Here is a 23,762-nt window from a genome sequence, read left to right on the forward strand (position 1 = left end):
TATCATTATCAACACTGATTTGCAACAAGCAAAATAGCTTGTGGCAAATTACTTTACTTGTTAGTATAATTACTACTCTGATCTCTTCTTGGCATTTTACAACTAGCTATTTGTAAAATTTTAAGGCTAACAGACTGTGAGATACCATTCTGCAGTAGGTAATTTCATTTTTCAGCTTATGGCCTAGAGCAACAAAAAAATTAAAGCACTTTGCTCAAGGACACAATGTTTTAGCTGGTCAGAGAATTGAACCTCCTCATCTTATGATCGCAAGTCTGACAGCCTAACCATTTGGCCATACGTCCTCACATTCCTGTCATATGTGAACATGTAGTGCACTTTGATTTGCTAAATCTAATGTAACACAACAGAACTACAGAGTCTATAACTGCTTCTGTCAGTGTTCTGCACCACAACAAGGTACCATTTTAAAGAGAGAAATGGGGGGAAGAGTAAGAGGGAGAGAGAGAGAGAGAGAGAGAGAGAGAGAGAGAGAGAGAGAGAGAGAGATAGGTGGTTCCAGAACTTGACTGATACTTCATTTGTTGATTTCAAACTGATGAAAGGCAAAGCTGACCTAATATGAACATGGAGCGCAGAGAGTCAAAACAAATGATGCAAGACATCACACCAAATACTCTAACAATTCTATCAAGTCAGCGCCTTTCATTGACATAACTCATTTGCATAATGATTGGTGGCTCAATGGTAATTACTCGAATACCAAGGCAACACAGGTTCTGAATAAACAAAATGTGCAAACTTAAATTATATTCATTGCCTGTTGCTCTTAAAATTCTGCCAATTTGCCTTTTGACTTGCAATAAATTGAAGCTAATTATCTCTCATGTTATATCATATTATCATAAAACAAAACGGAAGAACATAGTGCAGAATGAGGTTTCAGATATACTATGAACTATGACTTTACAAAAAGGATGGGATGTTCATGTCTGAAACTGCTTTGATCGCAGATCTGCTTGGTGATCATCTGTGTCAGCCAGTTTCTTCAGATTTCACAGTTTGCTATAAGGACAAACCTCACAGTAATGTTGCTTTGAATGAACAGTGACATCAAAGGATAGAAAGGATCCTTTTTAAGCCTGCCAGAAATAAGGCAACCTCTCTTATGCAGGTGCCTTAATAAAATGAACCTAGTAAAACTACACTCTGTCTAGTGGCTGACACAGTAGAAATGGTATCCTGCCACAGAAACCATGCTAAAAATGAAACATACGAGCAAGTCTTGGTACTCAACCCATGTATGAGGGCAACACGTATAAAACAAGTATGAAACTTGCCCAACTCGTACTGCCATGGAAAAACCAATGCACAATGATGTTGATGATGATGATGATGACGATGAGGATGATGATGATGACAAACAGTTTGCAAAGTAAACTAATTTAGTTTTTTCCAGGTGAATAAAAAGGGAAGGGCTGACAGTTTGAACAGGGTGGCCCTTTATCAGAAGAACTGGTAACAAATGTCTTTAATTTCACTTACAACTTAGAGCAATTCATCTTGGTTGTTGATGATATCTCTTCATCGATTGTCAATGACTTTTCTTATGATTAATGATGAAACCAACCAAGAATTAAGAAGAGATGGTCACATATACTTGGTCTTCAAGTAACAGTACCTACGGAAAAGAGATGTGGTTATCATCATTGTTGTTGTCATCACTGTTCTCATCATCAACACCATTGTCATCATCATCATTATCATCATAATTCATCTGCTTTATTGTACTTGTATGACTTAGACATGTCGTCTCCCAGTTTGAGTCAGTTCTTATTTAAAGTTAGGATAACAGGTCACATATGTTGGTTGTTTTGGGCTGCTGAATACTTTGTATATTGAGATCCAACTTGAAGTTGTCATTCTGTGTTGGTTATAAGCCTAAGATCACCTCTTCTAATTCCCCCACTTCCTCTCAAAGGATCTTTGTCTTTCTCCTCCAATGCCCCCCACCTCCTCTCAAAGGATCTTTGTCTTGCAAGTTAATTGGTGACCGTTCCAGTGCAGGTACCACATAAAAAGCATCCAGTCCACACTGTAAAGTGGTTGGCATTTGGAAGGGCATCCAGCTGTAAAAACCATGCTGAAACCAACCCCACCTGTGCTGGTGTCACATAAAAAGCATTCTGTCCACTCTGCTAGGTGGTTGGTGTTAGGAAGGACATCCAGCTGTAAAAACTGTGTCAAAACAGACACTGAAGCCTGGTGCAGTCTTCTGCAACTCATGTCAGCATGGAAGGAGAACATTAAATGATGATGGTGATGATGATGATGATCTACTGTCCAGCTAGATACAGACAGGTTCACCATACCCAGCTGGGTACACAGAACATCACAAGCCTGAACAAGTACTATAAAGCATCATATTGAATGCACCAGAAATAGAGTACCCAGTTGGGACAGGTACTTTATTTTACCAATCATGAAAGAATGAAAAACACATTGGATAACGTGGTTCCAGGTTCTGTGCACATAGAGAAAAGACTTGATGACCATGGCTGGAATGCTTTGATGAAAGATGACCTGAGGTTAAACAACAACAAGAGAATACTCACTTTGTTTTTGATATTCTCAACTCAGAAATGTTTGAGATATTTGCTCTAGCACTTATGCGTCGTGCTGGTCTCTCATTGTAGAAACCAGCAGTAGACACCCATCATGTGTGCATTGAATCGGCCTTGATACCTTGTTTCCATCTCAGATATGTCCTGGTGGAACCTCTCACCATGCTCATTACTAAGGGTACCAAGATTCGTTGGAAAAAAATCAAGATGAGAATGCAAGAAGTGTATTTTAAGAGACATTTGGCATCTCATTCTTTCATACGCTGTTAGCATGTTATTTATTAAATCAGCATAGTTTTCAGCTCTATGATTTCCAAGAAAGTTCTGTATAACTAACACAAATGAATCCCATGCCATCAGCTCATCTGGATTCAGTTTACCTTTGAATTTGCTATCAGATATCAATTCTCTGATCTCAGGTCCAATGAAAATGCCTGCTTTCAGTTTTGCGTCTCTTTTCTCTGCCCCAAATTTTACTTTTAGGTACTGGAAGCCACAACCATCATATGTCATTCTTTTACAAAGTTTTTCATGAGGTTGAGTTTGATGTGAATGGGTGGAAGGAAGATCTTTTATGGGTCTACCAGTGGCATATGCTGCACATTGTACTGACCAACTATGCGCTCATCTCTTTTAGGCCAGTCTTTTACAGTGTAATGATTGCTATCATCACAGCTGTTCCAAACACACAAGAAGCACATGTTTTTTGGTATATCCAAGCTGTAATCCTAGGAGGAGGGAAATCACCTTTAAATCACCACAAATATTCCACTTATGAAAATAAAAATAAATAAATGCGCCCTTTTAAAGCCTAACCAGGCTCATGGGCCCGGTTTCCTGGTTTCAATGGCGTATGTGTTCCCCAGCTGGACAGGATGCCAGTCCATCGCAGCGTTACTCATTTTTGCGAGCTGAGTAGACTGCAGCAATGTGAAATGAAGTGTTTTGCTCAAGAACACAACGCGTCGCCCGGTCCAGGAATCAAAACCACAATCTTACAATCATGATGCTGACACCCTAACCACTAAGCCACGTGCCTCCACTTCCACTTATGAACTGAGTAATTAACTCCTTTCAGAAAGAGTTCCATCGATTCATAAGTTTCTTCTATACCAACAACATGACCCACAAGAATGGAAGGTTTTTCATTACCATTATGTGACAACACAGCTTTGAGGCTAACCTTACTTGAGTCTATAAACAATCTCCATCGATTAGCAACATGCACGTGTTCTAGTTTTTGCATGAGTGCATTAACATCAGTACAAAAGCAAGCATTGTTTTCTTGCTTGAAAAAGACAGATAAACTTTTATGGCAAGAACAGAGAATGGAAATGTTCATACCTTGCTGTAGGAGATTCCATTGTTGTAGTTTGGATCCCAAAACTTTGGCCCTCTCCTTTGACAATGCTAGGTCTCTTACTAAAACATTCAAATCTTCTTGATTAAACTAGCCTGGCTCATTTTTTTTAGAATCACCTATGGACTCTTCATTGATAGTAGATTCAGGGGCTTCATCATGCGACGTGTTAAGGTCTTCCAGTGAATTATGTGAGAGGGGAGCTGGGACAGGGTTCTAGAAGTCATGTGGGACTAGTTTTAGGGCCAATTTACAATCTGCATACACAATTTTTGCTTTGGTCTAATTTGAAAAATCACTAATATTAGTTATGCAAAGGTAACAATCAGAGACATGATTGGTTGGCTCCTACCAAACCATTGGTACAGCAAAAGACATTCCCTTCCATTTTTCATTCAGCCACTGTGTAAGCCCTGAGTAGCACACAGTGCAGCATATATGAAGTGCCCACCTCTTGTCTTGGTCCCCAACACCCGAAATAATATTTATAGGCAATTTTTAATTTGGTGGCAATGTTCCTCTGCTGGTCATGTGGAGCAAATTTTTCACAGACATAACAAAAGTTGTCTGGGTGATTCACACAGTCTCTCCTATTCATGATCTAACACAATGAACACTGTTAAAATAGTAATCATGCAGTGCAAGAGATACACATACCACACGTGACGGCAGTGCAAACGACACTGAGAGTTACCAAGAACAAACTGACATATTTGGCTTTGCACACAATACATCATAATTTGTTTTATTGCTGTTATTTCTTTAATTTCCAATTAAGACCGCTTTCATTTTAGCAAATTTTATAATACAGCCTATATCTAGCCAAAAGTATAGTTATAATCTTGCACATGCACATAACTCAAACTCCTGACATGCTAGAACAATTCTGAGTGCAGATTCGGAATCAGCAGCCTTGGTTTAGTTTAAAACACCTGCTTTTAGCTAAGTCTTTGTTATCCAGTGTAATTTATCAGAGTCGACACTGTTCCAATGATCACTTCGGATGATCAAGACACTATTTTTACCACTTATCTGTGTTGATGGAGGGCAGCAAAGGTCCTCCAGCTTACCCATGGTATCTAGCATTATTAAGCACACAATGAATGCTTTTGGTTATTTTTACTGTCAGAACTCAATACTTTTTACATACAATAAATTTCACTGTTCTAAATCCTTCTTTGTAAGCTTTACATTCTGTCGAGAATTATGCTTACAAGAGTTGGTTTTAGCCTTGCTTTTGGAATACCAGTATGATTTTAGAGACTGTTTCTCTTGAAACATTGAATAATTCAGCAATTTTAGTGACTGAATCTCCAGCCATGCATACTCCAACAATTTGTCCTCTTTGGAAATCAGATAGGCTTTGAACACATGTATAAAGACTTAGAAATGGCAAAAGAAAAAAAACATGGTTAAATATAAAGTGGTGTTTCCATTATTTTATTCAACCTCTGTGTGTGAGTGCAAATAGATAGATAGAGAGAGAGAGAGAGACAGAGAGATGATAGGTAACTGGTGACATGCATTAGATATAAATTGCTACTCAAAATCATTTGTTATTCAGACATCATAATGAAAGAGAAATAAAAGGGACATCTACATGTTTGCTGACCAGAGAGAGAGAGAGAGAGAGAGAGAGAGAGAGAGAGAGAGAGAGATGGGTAACTGAAGAAAGGTCGGTGACAATTATGAGTTTTGGGTAGCAAAGTGCAGTGAAAAGAAGAGGGACAATACAGAAATGAGGTGTCAAACAGGTAAGAGAGGAAACTGATGGTGACTTTGTAAATATATTTATGTAGATAAATATATACTTATATATTATGGAACAAAAAATAAGGAAAGGCCCAAATGTAAGAATATATACCAGCACCTATTACTAACCCCTCAACCATTTTAAAGTGCTGTGCATTTCACCAATCATGCACAAGTAGTCAGATCTTCCCCACAACTGATCAATATGGTCCTTTGTCATTTACTTACTGTGGTGCAGCATCCTAAGATCAGCCAAAATTTCAAGCTTTCCTGGGTTTCCTTCTACAGGAACCATTCATTTTGAGCACTTGGCATTTCCTTATACAGACTTCCCCTTCATTTGTATATCATCACATACCAACACAAGTGCGATTTTCTCTCAGCTCAGTGTATTTTGATGTTCCTTCACATTCATATTATACTTCAAAGAAAGCATGTTCAATAAATTCCATTCTAATCTTTGCTGGCTCTTCTGCTTTCCTGAACCACACTTCACTACCATGCAGCATTGCACTTAACCCATAGGCTTCTTAGGTTGTCAAGATTTGATCAAGTCACTGAGCTGCCATGATGACACTTGCCTACATAAATATATTTACTATATAATGACTATAGCACGATTATTCATAGGAAAACTACCAGATCTTATTCAGGGACCGTGGTTATCTTGCTGAATAACCTGAATGTAAGATAACTACAGGCCCTACATCTTAGATGAATGCAGTGGTAGCCTGAATATTGATAATTTTGTTATATTCATTATAAAGTAAATATTTAATTCTTCATCTAAATTGAGTTCTCACGATGTTTGTTGAAAGCAAAACTTATGGAAGCAGTAGACTTTACAAGAAAAGTTTTCATATGAGCCAGAAAATATGAAAATATGTTCTTTTCATATGAACTAGAAGTATAAAGAAGTGAAGTTGAGAATGCACTTGGACTCATTAAGAAGATTTATTTACATTAACTCAACTGGTTTCACAATTCCATGCTTTTCAAGAGTTGGGTGAGATGGAGCTATTCTGTAACATAGCTCCACAACCCTCTCTCTATATATCAAAGCATAAGGTAAAATGCTTTGCAGAATTCGTTCAGTTGTCTGCATTCTGATTTCAAACCCCACCAAGGTAAATTTCATCTTTTGTCCTTTTGTGGGGTGTTGATAATTAAAAATCCTATCTAGTACTGGAGTCAATTCTTCTGTCACTTACTTTCAGGAAGAAATTAGCTGTGGTCAGACCCGAAGAGGGATGGGTTCTGCCTGGTTTTAAAATGCTTATGAAATTCTATATACTATGATTTTAAACGTACGATCCCACGAAGAATTCAGGGCCGAAAGCATGGCAAGACACACATGAATCGTATAAATGTTAATTTTGAATTCTAAAAATCAATTGGAAAATATTTTGGATGAAAATAAGTAGAAGTTAAATAGTAAATAGGAAATAAACAAAATAGAACCAAATATCTTCGTGTGTGTTTAAACAAATTTGAAATTTGATATAGTAAAAAAGCAAACGAAAACAAAACAACACAAACAAATCCAAAGCGAAAGAAAAACTTCAAAGGGCATATAAAGGTGAGAAAAATAATAACTACATTGAAAATAAATCAGAGCATGAAAACCAGAGGAGAGAGAGAGAGAGAAATTGCAAAAGAGAGAAATAAATAAGCATTATGAGAATTATGTAGCGAATGAGGGAGAAAGGGGGAGGGGAAGAGAGAGAGAGAGAGGATGATGAAGTAGCGAAGATGTTGCAGAAGAGCCGGAGGAGGGGGAGGGGAGTGGGAAGGTGGACAGATGAATGTCAGAAGAAGAAAAAGAAAGCAAAGGAAAAGAGATAGCAACATTTGCTAAGGATGGAGAGTTTAGATTTCTGTTGTGGGATAAGAAAAATATAAAAATAAAAATAATCAAAAAAAAAAAAACGAGGAAATATTATAAGAAGAAGAAAAACAAGCCAAAAAAGTTTGTCTGTCTGCAGACAAGTAAAACTCCGCCAGAGAACCAATTAACAAGATGAGAGAGAGGAGGAGAGAAAGAGAGGAACTAACATCATTCTGATGTGGTATGCGAACAACGAATGGGACGAAGACGGAGACGGAGTCGATGCGATTAGAAGTAAGAGGAAGAAGACGAATAAGGAGTAAGGGTAGGAGTAGCAGAAGACAGAGAGAAAGTTTGAATTTTTACAAGTAGGAGGAAGGGGAGCACTAAGGTGGACAAGGAGCAGGAGTAGCAATAGTAATACTAGCTGGAAGTTTGAAGTAGTGAGAGGAGACAAGGGGGGGGGGGAAAGAGAAAGAGAGAGTAAGTGAGTGAGAGAGGGGAGAGAGAGTGAGAGCTGTTACGGTGTAAATGACGTCACAGGCCAGTAAGAGTCGTGTACATCCAACGAAGCATTAGTATTAATCTCGAAACTCTGCCAGCCAAAGCCAACAAGGCGAGTAATAATAATAATAATAATCACCATAATAATAATAATAGTAATAAAAAAAAAAAATAATTTTTTAAAGAAGTCAACGAAGATGGAAAATTCCGCCATGTAGCTGTTGCTGTGTTTTTTGCGAATGTGTGAGCGTGTGTGTGAGTAACGTGACTCTTTCTCTTCTTCCTTCCTCTCTCTCTCTCTCTCCTTCTGTCTATCTGTCCTGTCTCCATCTATCTATCTGTCTATCTAATCTCACGTAGTTTGTGGCTGAAAATAATGCCTAAATGGAGGAATGGCGACCTATCCCTACCAGCAGGATGGGAGGAAGGAACTGATTACGATGGAAAGGTATTCTACATTGACCACAATGCAAAGAAAACGACATGGATTGACCCGCGCGACAGGTAGTTATCATTTTCCCCCTTTCTTTTGTACAATCATTTTACTATCATTATGATCATTGTTGCTACTGCTATACTTATCATTATTGCCATTATACAACGTTGTTACTTGAATGTTTTCTCTGTCCTTGTGAGATTTGTTTATGTATATTTTCGGGGGCATCGGGTAGACTGAGGTCCGTCTAAAATTTTTAACAAGTGATCGTTCTGACTATTCGGGGTAATGCATGTGTTCTACCCCAGTGTGTGAACACATACATACAATCATACATACATGCACACATTCATGTGTATGTGTTTAATTACACATGTATATATATATATGTATATACATATATGCGTGTGTGTGTGAGCGTGCGTGCGTGCGTGCGCGTGCGTGCGCGTGTGTGATCTAGGGAGAGATAAATAGACAAGTGCGAGTGTCTGGGACGTTAGTTGAAATGCTTGTGTCGATAAGAATGTATACATTCTTACTCCCTAACTCCCACCCGCGTAGATCAACTACATACTCATTCCAGCATGCCTGCATATACGTACACACAGACAAATATATACGCATATGGATATATATATATATATAATATATATAAAATGAGTGGGTCTATAGAGTAAAAAAAAACCAAAAAAACATTTCCCCTTTAACGTGAACAGATTAATGCATAGATGAATAGTCTGCCTTAAATACATGTCTGTTGTGTAAGATATTCTTGCTCGCACTTGCAAAGATATGTAAGTCTTGTTTCTTTACAAGAATGCAGGCCGGACAGTTTTGTGAGGGAAGGAAGAGAAGTCAAATTACCAAGTTTCTTAGTTGTTTATTAACGGGATATATATATATATATATATATATATATATATATATATATATATATATATATATATGCGTGTTTTTATCTATACGTATATTTAGAAAGTATACAATTAATAAATAAGCTCAAATGTTAACTTGAAATCTTAATCACTTCTCATGAAAATGTGTATGCAAACACACACACACACACACACACACACACACACACATATATATATATATATATATATATATATATATATAAAGGTATATTATGTGCGTGTGTGTGTGTGTTAAAATTCTGTTATGGAGGGAGGGGGTAAATAGTTTGTCAGCTTCCTGTGGAATATCGGATATATCCTTGTCTTCTTATAGACTTAATAAATGCCTGTTTTTTTTTCTTTTTGTTTTGCGACGAAAGATTACAAAATTATGTTTGTTTATTCTTATTACTATTTATTGCGATTCATTTTTTGCATTCTCTTTCCCAACAAAAATAAACTCATAAATGTCGGTGCGTTAATAAAAATAAATTACGTCTATTATTATTAGGCCTTGTGCTTATATTACAAAGTTTTATTATCATTATTATTATAATTATAATTATTAATACAATGAGCAGCTTTGGTTATTTTCAGACATTAGATCTAAATGTCTATCCATTCCTCTTCCGCTTTCCTAGTTACCATACATTCCACTTTCACAAACTTGGAAGACATCTCTGCAAAGCCATTTCCATAACGTATTATTTATTCTCAAGAGTATAATTATTGAAAACAATGACCGCAGATTCTTCTGCTTCCGTCTCTGACTTAACTGCCAATATTTTTCCCTCTTTGTTGCTATCTAATTCTTTTTTGTTTTATTTACTTACTAATTTTTTTTTTCACCTCCACCTTGGTTCTAGATTCCATCTCCTTAAAATATAGACCGGACCAACCATTCCTCTCTGCGCACTAAAAGTTCTTCAGTAATACTCTTGTCCATTACAAAAGTTGTCTTCTTTCCCCTCCCCTCAAGGAACTATGGACACAATTGTGATTAATTTCGGCTGTTCTTATCTTAGTGACTGATAGAACCAACCCCGTTCCTTTTTATTATACTATTTAAAAAAGCCAACTTCTGTATATTTGTGTGTATGTGAGCTGCTGATATCATACCACTTTCATCTTGTCCATGGGAACTTGCTCAATTTCTTGTACTTAAGAGAGTTTATTTCATATTTTACAATCATTAAATGCATATAAATTACTTTTACTTACATTAGTTTTAACAGAAGAAACAAATCCATATTTAGCTTTTAAAAGAAGTAACAATATCTAGATATTCCAGCATTTCCTTAAAATTCCTGAGGAATAAAACGCATTTAGTTCCTAAATGTTTTTATTTTTTTACTTTTATTCCGGTTGGTTGATCTCGTGTACTAGTTTATATATCGTTCTAGTATAATTTAGTTTTGTATTTTTTTCCTAATTTAATGTCTTGTTCGAAAGTGTATTGATAAACATTAAATACTTTAGAATGTAAATTACTATTTTTGAGGTTTCAGCATGTCAGTTGACCGAAATATTTCCTCGAGAAAACATCCTTTGTAATGAACTTCGCCACTTATGTTAAAGGAATCTATTTATAAGAGTTGAACGTTAAAAAAAAAATGATAGCTCATAAAAGCTCTTAAACTACTTGCCCTAAACTGAATTACTATACACTTAGTGAAAGAGCTGTTAACATACATTCCTTTGTGGATCAAATTTACCACACATCAAAGGCTTGTTTCTAGACAGTAAAAATGTGTGAAATACAATAGTTTTAATTTTAGGACTTATTTTAATTGACTGGTCTTATTATCATCATCATGATTATCATTATTTTTCAAATTATAGAATAAATCCTCTTAGAAATAATAATAGTACAGCTTTTCGAGCAAATATTTAGTAATTCCATTTTTTCTTCTTGTGAAGGCAGGCATGTGCTTGTCGCGTGTATTACGGAATTTTTTTTTTAGATTAAAATGACAACCATCCGAAATGTTTTCTTGGTGTACGAACATAATATATGTATATGATGCTCCACTATTTAACTGGTGATAGCTGTTGTTTTCAAATCTGGTTTGTCAGCTGCTAATAGAAGAATTGGTTTCGGTTATTTTGAACCAATCAACCAAAGATTTATTCTCATAGCTCTAAGAAATCTAACGTGTAGGCGCATTTAAAAGTGCATACATAGTTTTGGAATAGTGGTATGCTTAATATGTTTATATCATTTTGAAATCATTATTAGTGCGCTATTTGCTGTAATACTTAGTTACAAGATCAGTAAGCACTTGCAAATTGCGAAGCCTGGGGGCCTTCAAGTATTTTGTGCTTACTTTTTTTGTTGTTGTATGTATGTATGTATATAGATGTGTATGCATGTGTGTTTATATGTGTCTCTCTTTATACACACTCACACAGTTTCAATGCTTAATTTATGAAATATTAAATTTATCCTTCATCTAGACATTTCTTTTATTAAATAAAAAATTTTTTTTAAACTTCTAAATTACAAAGTTTACTAAATATCTTCGTAAATGAAATGAGATTGTACAATATCCAAATGGATTATTTATCCATTTGTTGAATTCTTGCTTTACCATTGTACCATTGTCTTCACAAAAAAAGTTTTGTTTATTTTTGAACTATTTTTCTGGGGAAGATAACTCGATTGAGTGGGTGGGTGGAATTCCTATGAAATAGTTTTAGTTTTATTCCTCCTGCATGTTCTTTGGCATCGAAATGACTAAAGATTTTTAAAAAATGGTTGATTTACACTAGTAAAGGTGGAAAGAGACTGGGGTTGAAGCTTGGCATTACCTTAATTCTTTGACATCTACTGATCCGGATTGACTCATAATTTTATACCGGAAATGTCTTAAATAGTTGATATTACAGTAATTTCTCTCCACACACACAATCTTTAAGTCTTTATAACTTAAAAATAATAAAATAGCTCTATTAAACATAATAAATATTTTAAAATTAGGAAGTTTAAAGTTCGGTTTCAAAATTAAGTCCTGATTACTGATTTGATTCACGGCTCAAAACAACGCACAATTTCACAAGATAGAATTGAATATTTTTCATTTAGTCTTTGACTTTTTTTCAGTTTTCTATATGAAATTTATCACAATCTATTTGTTTTTCTCAAATAATATTTTGGCTAAGGATCAATTAGTCTTAAACTATCGTGACCGCAAGTTCTTTTTTTTTTTTAATTCCCTTGCCGGAAAAACGAATCTGTCAAATAATTGAATTAATAATTTATAATCTTTATTAGTGATCTACTTTATTCGTTATTGAAGGTATTTTTGCTATTAAAACTAAGATTCTAATTTCGATAAGTCAAATAAGGAAATAGGAAAACTAATTTTAAAACTATTTAGTCCTTTCACGAGTTAAAGGTATCCATACAACTAGGGGTTATATTTGCTTCCTGTAAAATTAGTTACATGGATGAGAAGCGCAGGCTATCGTATGTAATTAACTTTGTTTCTTCCGCTAAGTTTCCTTTATAGTACCTCCCCCACCTGTATTTCCTGTTTAAAATAAATAACTTTCACAAATATCAGGGAGAATATACGCTAGCAATCTTTCCCTCTCTCTCTGTTTTTATTTTTTTGTTTTAAATTTCAGCATATAATCATAGTAATACAACTCTAGTAAATGTTCTTCACTCATCAAAAATCTTTTGGAAGCAGAGGTCATGCCAGGAAGTTCATCGTGGAACACCTCTGACTACTGCTTGCTTTAAGTTAACAAAATGACATTGCTATATATATATATATATATATATATATATTGCAATGTATATAAAGTTTATTTAACTGCGTCTTATAAATTACTATTTTGCTGTCTCTAAAATTGATTTTACTTTTATCTTCTTTGGCAGGGAGACTAAGCCTCAGACATTTGCAGACTGTATTGGCAATGAATTACCTTATGGCTGGGAGCAATCTTTTGATTCTAACATTGGCATTTATTACATCAATCACGTGACCGGTGTGTATGCTTTACAAGTTAATCACTAATATCTCTTGTGTTGTTTGTTGGTTCACTAACATCAGAAAAAATTTGATCCAAAATATTACGCTGTAGATTAACTAAGTTTGCTTTGACAAATTTAGAAATGGTGTCGTAAAAACACCCTGAGATGTATCTTTCAACCTCCATATCTTTAACAATGCAACATTGGCCTCCTTGTTTAATTTATATTCTTTTTTTTCTAATTATGATTTATGTTTAATTATACAACAGCACTTAAGATAAAATGGATTAGTTTTTTTGTTTTTTTATTTTTGCTCCCCCATTCACATATTTCTTGGCAAATAATATTGCCAAGTTACATATGCAAGAACTTTAAGTTTTCTTTAATGTTTAAATGTATCAAATTAATAAATTAAATGGGTTTTTTTCAAGAACAGAAAAAGTTCTTAGTTTGAGGAATCCTTATAAGTGGTCTGGAATCTCATTTCAAATTTTGTTGTAATTACTTAAATTATGGAATGTAAGCTAAATTAACATTTTTTTGCTTTCTCTGGAACTTTGTCTTTGAAATATTTTTATACTTAACTTACTTTCAAACAGTATACTGAAGTGATGAATGGAATACATGAGATTAAACTTTCATCAGCTTAAATCATGGGTTGGTTGCAAAATATTTTATGAAATTAAATTTAAATTTTTTTTTTTTTCCATTTGATTCTAATATATTCAGTAAACATTATGTGGTTCCAGTTATAAAACGTGTTTCCAAATATATTTCATTAAAAATGTACGTGATAGTAAACTTCAAGAACTATCCACGAGGGATCCCCTATGCTGTCATTTCACCTGTTAGAGAAACAAGCCAAATTTCTCTCAAATTGCTCCTATGTTTTCAAGTTGGAAGGACACAGTGGTTTATGTGCAAAAAAGCAAAAAAAAAAAATTGGACATAGCTGTAAAGTTTTTGATCAATTTTAACCAAAAACACAAGGATCATCTTAGATAGGAATTAATATTTTTATTGCATTTGTTTTAGTCATTACAAATGTGTGTGAAAATGTTTTGCAACTTCTTTTTTTAAAAAGAATATCTGTTACAATTAACTCTTAGATCTAAAATTGTGTTAGCAGGTTTGATTAAGTAAGATTTTTGCATATAATCCATCTTTAGATGGTTTAAAACTAAATTAGCTAACCTATTAATTATTTGCTACTTTTAACTTTGTTTCTTGTTGAAAAACTTTCCTAGTGATTTCTTTTGTGTTCTTACATTATATATAGACTTACACTATTAATATAAAATTATTTTTGTCTTCGTTTGTTTGGATTGTATTTACATCAGAAAAAATACTAATATTTTGTCTATAGCTGACAGAATGTAAAAATTTCCTTTTCTATATAAACTGTATTTAAGAAGTTCACTTTGCCATTACAGAATTTTATGTTTCACTTTGGGCAAGTGTATTCAACCGAACAAAGACTTATATACGAAATTTTGTAGACAGAAAGTGTGTAGAGTCCCATTAGAAGATCCCATTCCTGTTTTAGAGAGGTAGACTTAAACCACCTGACTATTTGGTGCCTTTTGAACAGTGGTTCCCAACCTTTTCACTTGCAAGGACCCTTTTATTTAAATGAGTTTTCACACAGACGCCTTTTAATATGCCTATCCTTATATATATATATATGAAATTTTAAATTTAGTTCATGGACCCCAAGTACTACCTTTGCAGACCACCAGAGGTCTATGGAACACAGATTGGGAATCACTGCTCTAGAACAATTTTCTCTGTTGCAAGCATTTGGGCAATGTCTCTGGTCTGAGGATGATTTCTTTTCTTCTCCTACAATCACTGAGGCCCTTGGGAAAGTCACAGATGTTGCATTTCTTCCTCAAACTAAACCATAGAAAAGTATTCATTAACACACTTACATCATGGAAAAAATAGATTTTTAAACTTGGGATGAATTTTAACAAAAACTGAAATATTTGAAAGCAGTGGCCACCACCTAGAAGGATTTAGTCAAACAAATTTACTCCAGTACTTATTCTTAAGCGTCATGGTTATTCCATTGGTCTCTTACCAAACTGCTAAGTTGAGGCAAGGTAAACAAACCTACATTGGTGTCAAGCGTGAGGGCATAAATGCACAAATACAAACACACGTATGTGTATATGTTTATATATATATATGCACACGCATGCACACAGTATTGACTTATGAACCTTTAGTATACTTGATAGTATATTATAGTTGCATAATGAAATGCAGTGTCCCTACAAGCAATTTTCTGTATGTATGTATGTGTGTGTGTGTGTGTGTGTGTGTATGTATGTATATATATATATATATATATATATATATATATATATATTGGTTTCTAATGGTCATTTACTTAGCTATATAATGTTATAACTCATACGCAACCTTAGCATTTAGCGCATGTCTTGCTTTTATATGTTGGTTCTCTGACAATGAATTTATGTGCAATTCCAGCAACTCTTCTTTGGAGTAGAGTGCACATATATTTTGAAACATATGTAGGAATTAGAGGAACTTATTGATTATATGCGTTTTGCTCCATTTATTATTATTCTTATATATATATATATATATTATGATTGACCGTTGACTGAACACTATTCAATTTTTTTTCTCCGTGTTTTTCTCCTTGTCTCCGTATTCTTTCTGTTGAAGAGCGTAGCTCGAAACGTCAAAGACTTTCCGTATTCCCGAGCGTCATACTAATATATACTTTTGTTATTTACACCACCTGTCCTCGTCTGTTGTTATTATTTGTATATTCTCCCATATATATATGGCACCATTTTGAGCGTGGCCGTTGCCAGTACTGCCTGACTGGCTCCCGTAGGATTTTCGAGCGAGATCGTTACCAGTGCCCCTGGACTGGCTTGTGCGGGTGGCACATAAAAGACACCATTTCGAGCGTGGCCGTTTTCGTGCGGGTGACACGTAAAAGCACCCACTACACTCTCTGAGTGGTTGGCGTTAGGAAGGGCATCCAGCTGTAGAAACTCTGCCAAATTAGATTGGAGCCTGGTGTTGCCATCCGGTTTCACCAGTCCTCAGTCAAATCGTCCAACCCATGCTAGCATGGAAAGCGGACGTTAAACGATGATGATGATGATGATGATATATATATACATATGTTTTGCAAACAACTTGCACATGCAAGTGCTTCTAGTTGAGAGCTCCACATACTAGAAGCCAACAAATGCATTGGGTCTTCAGGAAAGAATGCATGCCATTTCGGGGCCTACCTCACGATGGCATCAGTGCACACCAGCCCCACTCACTGATATGAGGCCCCACATGCTAGATCAACTGGTTATCAAATCAAGCTCAATAGTCTTCTAGCCATTGCTCATCATCTCTTCTTAACCAAATCCAGTGGCAAGCCTTCTCCACTGTAGTTTGGATATTGGTCATGATGGTATTTACTTTACGATGATATATATGCATGTCAAAGATCTGTATACTTGAAGTATTGAAGCTAAGAAAAAAGGGGAAATACTTGAAAAAATTCCTTTAAAGTATTTTTTAAACACAATTAAAAAAAAAAATGTTGGTAATTTGTTTCTACCAAATGAACTGACTTGATTAAAGAAAACTGATAATTCTGTTAATTATCTGACACTGCTGCAGCTTACTAAATGGAATCAGTAAAACAGTTCAGGAGTTACTTATTGAACATCATATATATTATAACTTAGAAGGTGTTCTCTACACATTTGTTGACTAAAGGGTTCATTTTTTTTTTTTAATGTTAAGCTATTTAGCAGTTATGTTTAAAAGGTAAAAGTAATATTTGCATCAACCCCTTCATATCCAAAAAGGAAATATACTGCCTGGGTGTGTTTCAGTTAATATCGAAAAGTTGGCATTTGAAACACAAGTGGTTCTTCCCTGAAATTATAAGAGTCATTAATTTAAATACGAATACTTTTTGTATTATATAAATTGTTTTTTTATTCAATTAATTTTTAAAATAATGAAGAATATATTAAAATAAATTTGTTATCATTAAGTTAGTTTGGAACATAAATTAACATCAAATTTTTAGCAGAAGGTTTTAATTTAATCACTTCAAAATAAGAAGATGGTACTATAGAACAAGGACAGTCTTAGGCAGGCTGATATCAAAAGGATTAAAATGGCATTTATGTATGAAAAACAGGAGTGGTCTCAGACAGTTTGGAATCATGAGGGTTAATTGAAATAACATGGTTAGGAGTTTCTAAAAACAAGTGTTTGTTGTGAACAGACTCCCATGATTTTGTTGGTTTGGGTTTTTTTTAAAGATTTTATTTTTAGTTTTTAATTTTTGACTAGAATTTTCAGAAAAAGTAAGCATACGTGGCAAGAAGCTTGTTTCCCAACCACATGGTTCTGGGTTCAGTCCTATTACATGGCACCTTGGGAAAGTGTCTTCTACTATATCCCCAGCCAACCAAAAGCCTTGTGAGTGGATTTGTTAAACGGAAACTGAAAGAAGCCCATCATGTGTGTGTGTGTTTCTTTGTCCCCTACTTGATGACCCATGTTGGTTTTTTTTATGTCCCTGTAACTTAGTGGTTCAGGCATAAAAGCCCAACAAAATAAGTACCAGGCTTTTAAAAAAAAAAGTACTGGGGTCCGTTTGTTTGATTAAAAACCTGTTGAGACAGTGTCCCAGCATGGCCACACTCCAATGACTGAAATGAGTAAAAGGTATTTAAAATGATTTAACTTTTCTTTCTTTTTTATTATTTAAACTGAAACCATTGAGCCATGATTAGATTAGTGAAGACCCTCAAAATATTTGTGTTTAGATCTGTTAGAAAATTCACTCGATTGGATTGAGTTATGAGTGCACAAATTATAGATTTTCTTCTGTTTTTGAGTTTTACTTTTTGTTTAGCCAGGAGGGAAGACAGTGTCCATGGCCCATTACAGGGTCTATAAAACCAATGGGAGGGAGCAGTGATGTTACCCTCAAACTAGAGGCCTGGTCCAAATGCTTGTGACAGAGGGAACTCTGTAACTAAGAGCATTTAGAGAGCCAGGAGGTGTTATTAAACCAGGCAGTGGATTAAATCTATTACCAAAGTAGGATTTGTTGAGATCAGTAAGCAAAGGACTGGGACAAACACTACAAAGCAATTTTACCATTTTGCCAGAGTTCACTTCAGCAGGATTTAAATTTAGAGTGTAGAGAAAGTCAGAATAAATATTGTAGGGTTATAATATCTGATGCTTTTGCAATTCTACAAATTCACCGCCTGTGAAAACCAGATAAAAGCTGAAGAGAAGGAGAAAAAGTGATTATAAAATATCACTAGAGGAAGTGTACAAAAGTAATTGCAATATAAAATAAATGGAATTTGGCAAATTCTCAGAATAAAGTTCCTAAAGAAAATTGGTGTAAAGGAATCTTTAAAAATGAGTGTAACTGTATATCTGAAAATATTAGTATTTATTTTTATTTGAGCAACAGCAAATTTACCAGGGAGCTGGGGAGCTAATTAATTTACAGTTCTGAATAAAGGGACACACACATTTATGACAGCATGTGACCTAGTGATTAAAGTGTTGCACTCATGGTTGCTAGATCATGGGTTCAATTTCTGGACCAGGCAGTACATTGTGTTCTTGAGCAATACTCTTCATTTCACATTGCTCTGGTCCACTCAGTGGTATATGGGTAACCCTGCAGTGAACTAGCCTTGCCATCAGGGTGGAATCATTGTGATCAGCAATGTATAACTACATCCAATGGTCTGCTTTATACAATGATACTATGATATATGTATGTGTATATATATCATATATATATATATATATATGCTCTTTTACTTGTTTCTGTCATTTGACTGCTGCCATGCTGGAGCACCGTCTTTAGTTGAGCAAATCGACCCCTGGACTTATTCTTTGTAAGCCTAGTACTTATTCTATCGGTCTCTTTTGCCGAACCGCTAAGTTACAGGGACGTAAACACACCAGCATCGGTTGTCAAGCGATGTTGGGGGGACAAACACAGAAACATACACATACATACACACACACACACACACATATATATATACGACGGGCTTCTTTCAGTTTCCGTCTGCCAAATCCACTCACAAGGCTTTGGTTGGTCTGAGGCTATAGTAGAAGATACTTGCCCAAGGTGCCACGCAGTGGGACTGAACCCGGAACCATGTGGTTGGTAAGCAAGCTACTTACCGCACAGCCACTCCTACGCCTATATATATATATTATATTTTATATATGTACATATATATGAGATACATATGTTAATGGATTCTTGATTTGTGAATTTCAAAAGATGAGAATGAATTTAAAATTTACTTTAACTTATATTATGAAAAAGATTTCTGAACTTTTTGCTAAACTTTGTTTTTTGTTTTTTTTTCTAGCTTTTTCTCTCTGCATATTTTTACTTCAGCATTTGAAGATATTTTTAATGTTGTCTTGTTCAACTGTTCTTTAACCCTTGAGCATTCAGGTTATTCTGCCAAATGTAATGCTTATTTAACTCTCATTGCTTTCAATTAATCATTCATTATGTCAGAGCTTTGAGATTTCATTGATGTGATTATTTAGTTTTAGAATGACATTTTAGGGTAGGTGTGAGAAGCTGGATCTGGCTGGCTTCAACATAAAACTGATAGAATATTTGAGCCAATTATGGCTTGTTTCAATGCTAAAGGGTTAAAAATATATGTGTATTTCTTTTTAGTTAGATGGTGTTTTACAGGTCTAGCTAATCAGGATTTCATTTCTGCACTTTTTGTATTTTTCTAACTTTGAATTTGTTTTGAAAAATTATTTCCAGATGTATATTTGTGTTTGTTCTTTGAGTATGATATTAAGAGTTTTTGTTCTGATAACACTTTTGAATATTCAAAAGTGATCATTTATAGATTTTCTTTTAAAAAAATATTCTATTAATTTGAAGATATTTTTAAAAATTTTAATTTTTTCCCCACAATTGCCACAAGGACCAAAAGAAAGGTAAAGCCCCTGGCACTTTGTCAATTTCAGATATTGTATCTGTTAGTTGGATTTCAAATATAAAATAAATCAATAATAAAACAGTGTTGAATTATATATATATATATATATATATATATATATGTTTTGACAATCAAAGTTTAATGTCAAAGCTTTACTGAGATATGTACCATGTTAAGTTCTTTAAAACAGATTATTGGTTTTCATTCTGAAAACAATAATTTTTAGTAATCTGAAAGTATGTTTTTAAAATTTGAATTCCAGAAATTATTCTCTAGTAAATATATTTAATTAAACAAATTTAAATTTAACCATATTAGCAATCATCAGAGCCAGTAACTTCTCACAACTAGTGTATTATATATATATATATATATATATATATATATATATATATATATATATATATATATATAGAGAGAGAGAGAGAGAGAGAGAGAGAGAGAGAGAGATACACAGAGATAGCTGTCTGGCTTCCGTGCTAGTGACCCGTAAATAACACCATTTGAGCGTGATCGTTACCAGCATTGCCTTCTAGCACTTGTGCTGGCGGCACGTTAGAAAATCATTCAAGCGAGGTCATTGCCAGTGCCGCTGGACTGGCTCCCGTGCAGGTGGCACGTAAAAAACACCTTTTTGAGCGTGGCCGTTGCCAGTACCGTGTGACTGGCCCTCGTGCCGGTGGCACATAAAAGCACCCACTACACTCTCGGAGTGGTTGGCGTTAGGAAGGGCATCCAGCTATAGAAACTCTGCCAAATTAGATTGGAGCCTGGTGTAGCCTTCTGGCTTGCCAGTCCTCAGTCAAATCGTCCAACCCATGCTAGCATGGAAAGCGGACATTAAACGATGATGATGATGATGATGATGCTCTGAAGAAGTACCCAGTATGCTGGGTACTTTTCATGGTTGGTGTTTGGAATTATGTCTGCAAAATCAGATATTGAGGCATGGTGCAGCTTTGGGCCTATTGGATCATTATCAAATTGTCCAATCCTCTCCATGATGATGGTAGCTATATATAGGTTTTGTGATGCAAACAGAAAAATAGAACTTAAAAAGCATGACTAAATACGTACTTTTTATTAATAATCGGGAGAAATTAGAGTGACTCAAAGGCTGAGGGTTTCATTTATTGGTACTTATCAAAGTTTGATAAGTGCCAATGCACAAAATTCTCAGCCCTTGAGCCACTCTGTACTCTGTAACTTCTGCCAGTTATACATAAATATATATGTGTTGTGTCTGTGCATGTATGTATTTGTATATGCATATGTGTATGTGTGTATGTATGTATATATATATATATATATATATATGTTTGTATATAATTTCAAGGCATGATATCAACTCTGAACCATACACTAGCCTACAGTCTACAGCGATTCTAAATACCAATGTTTTAGATACCGTCATGCCATACTGATTTCAGCAGAATCTGGAGGACACATAATATTACAACTGCTTAATTAATGCACACCTTTCTAGCCAGCAAAGTTAATTCTCAATATCTAATGGTTACTTTGATTGCAAATCATCATTTTAAAACGAAACGTAAATAGTTACTTGAAATAGCATGTGAATTTCTTTTGTTAGATTCTGCAGCATGTTTTTATGTTCAAACCTGGGTAGCATGTCTCAATTATGTTGTCATTATGAAGAGCATGTTGGTGTCCTCAGTAAATGGAAATGAATGTCTTATTACTTTCAGTATTTCACTGGAGTCTCGCATGTCGTGTTGCTGAAATTTCTACAAGTTTCCTGCATTAATTTTAAATATTTGAATTAAGTTTGGATGAAAAGTTTTCAATTAAAGCAGCTTTAATAAAAAGATTATTTAAAAATAATACAAATATTAGCTACTACCTCAGTCTTTTATGTTGTGATGTCACCCATATCAATCTCTTTACAACTGTTCCCAGTTAAGTTGTCTCAATATATTTTTTTTAACAAAAGATGTTTTAGTTATCTCTAAATTTAGTTGCAATTAAAACTATATTGATTATATTTGCTAATTCTGTTCCTGTAATTTTTCTTGAGAAACTTCTAGAATTATTTCTTTTACTGCACTTACTTCATATGGCTTTAATTATCCATTCTAATTATATGGTCGTTACAAGCATAATTCATAAGTTCTCTTGTTAATTCATGCTGGCATGACAACTAATTTCCAAAGTAAAGTTTCTTGAGGACTGATAACCATTTACATGTATTTTGGTCTGATGTTAGACCTGTCTTAGTTTCTATTAAGAAATATATTAGCATCTTACTGTAAAGTTTCTTTCCAGTCAGAATCAACTAAAATTTAAAGAGTTAATTCATTTATTTTTTCCTTTTAAATGCTAAATCCACACACGTGCAATTTCGAGCTGAAAATGAAATATTTTTGTTATTGATGTGGATAATGATCAAATTGATGTAGATAATGATCAAATGCAGATAAAAACTCTTCTGCTGCATCTTTATTACATCCCAAAGGGCAGCGAGCTGGCAGAATTGTTAGCACACCTGGCAAAACGCTTAATGGCATTTCATCTGTCTTTACATTCTGGTCACCTCTACCTTTCATCCTTTTGGGGTCAATAAAATAAGTACCAGTTGATCACTGGGGGTTGATGAAATAAACTTACTCCTCTTCCAAAATTGCTGGCGTTGTGCCAAAATGTGAAACCATTATTATATCTCATTAAGTTTTCAAGCCCTGATATTGAGATAGTAATGAAAAATTATTGTCTAAACAAAAATTTAGTTTGTATCATTGTTGTCGTAAATAACTAGAACAAGTTTTATTTTGCTATCAAATATTTAACTAGAACAAATTCCATTCTGTTATTAAATATTTAACTCTTAATGACAGTGGATTATTGTTGTTGATGCTCTTTCTTTATTGTTGAAAAACCTATTTTATTTTTTGTTGCTGGTCAGCCTCTCAGAATACACTAAAATATCAAGTGTTTTAATCAAATTATTACGGAGATGCACTTGCATAGCAAGTGACCTGATCTGAGATCGTGTGCTGGAACGAAAACAATTGCAGCGTGGAAGGTGTTTATAAGCCATTTAAAATAACACACAAAATCCGTTAGATTCACTTCAACATTTAAATTTAATTTGTCAAAATATTTTCGTCGCTTTGAGACCGCGACCTGTTCACTGACAAAATTCTGTGCTGCATCTCAGAATTTTGTCAGTGAACAGGTCGCGGTCTCAAAGCGACGAAAATATTTTGACAAATTAAATTTAAATGTTGAAGTGAATCTAACGGATTTTGTGTGTTATTGTAAATGGCTTATAAACACCTTCCACGCTGTAATCAAATTATCTTCTCTTTTAATTCTAAAGACAACTTAATATGTTTTAAAGATCATTAATGTTTAACTTGTTTACGTTCAGTGTTGT

The 23,762-nt window shown here is 34.5% G+C and overlaps 1 protein-coding gene across 6 annotated transcripts in view; it reads left to right on the plus strand.

The window, feature by feature from the left end:
• Nucleotides 1–7,970: 7,970 nt before the first annotated feature.
• Nucleotides 7,971–23,762, plus strand: part of LOC106872603 (protein KIBRA) — a 97,732-nt gene continuing 81,940 nt past the window's right edge. For 4 of the 6 annotated variants that reach the window (XM_089365474.1, XM_089365476.1, XM_052973752.2 and 1 more), the window contains exons 1-2: nt 7,971–8,533; nt 13,248–13,357. In XM_089365474.1, the coding sequence (XP_089221600.1) occupies nt 8,406–8,533; nt 13,248–13,357 (238 nt within the window). In that variant the 5' untranslated portion in view covers nt 7,971–8,405. The remainder of the gene's footprint in view (nt 8,534–13,247; nt 13,358–23,762) is intronic. The other 2 variants (XM_089365477.1, XM_089365475.1) reach the window with 2 other exon arrangements.

The sequence above is a fragment of the Octopus bimaculoides genome, chromosome Z (assembly GCF_046866305.1).
Source record: "Octopus bimaculoides isolate indiv1 chromosome Z, ASM4686630v1, whole genome shotgun sequence".
In the NCBI taxonomy this organism is placed as follows: Eukaryota; Metazoa; Mollusca; class Cephalopoda; order Octopoda; family Octopodidae; genus Octopus; species Octopus bimaculoides.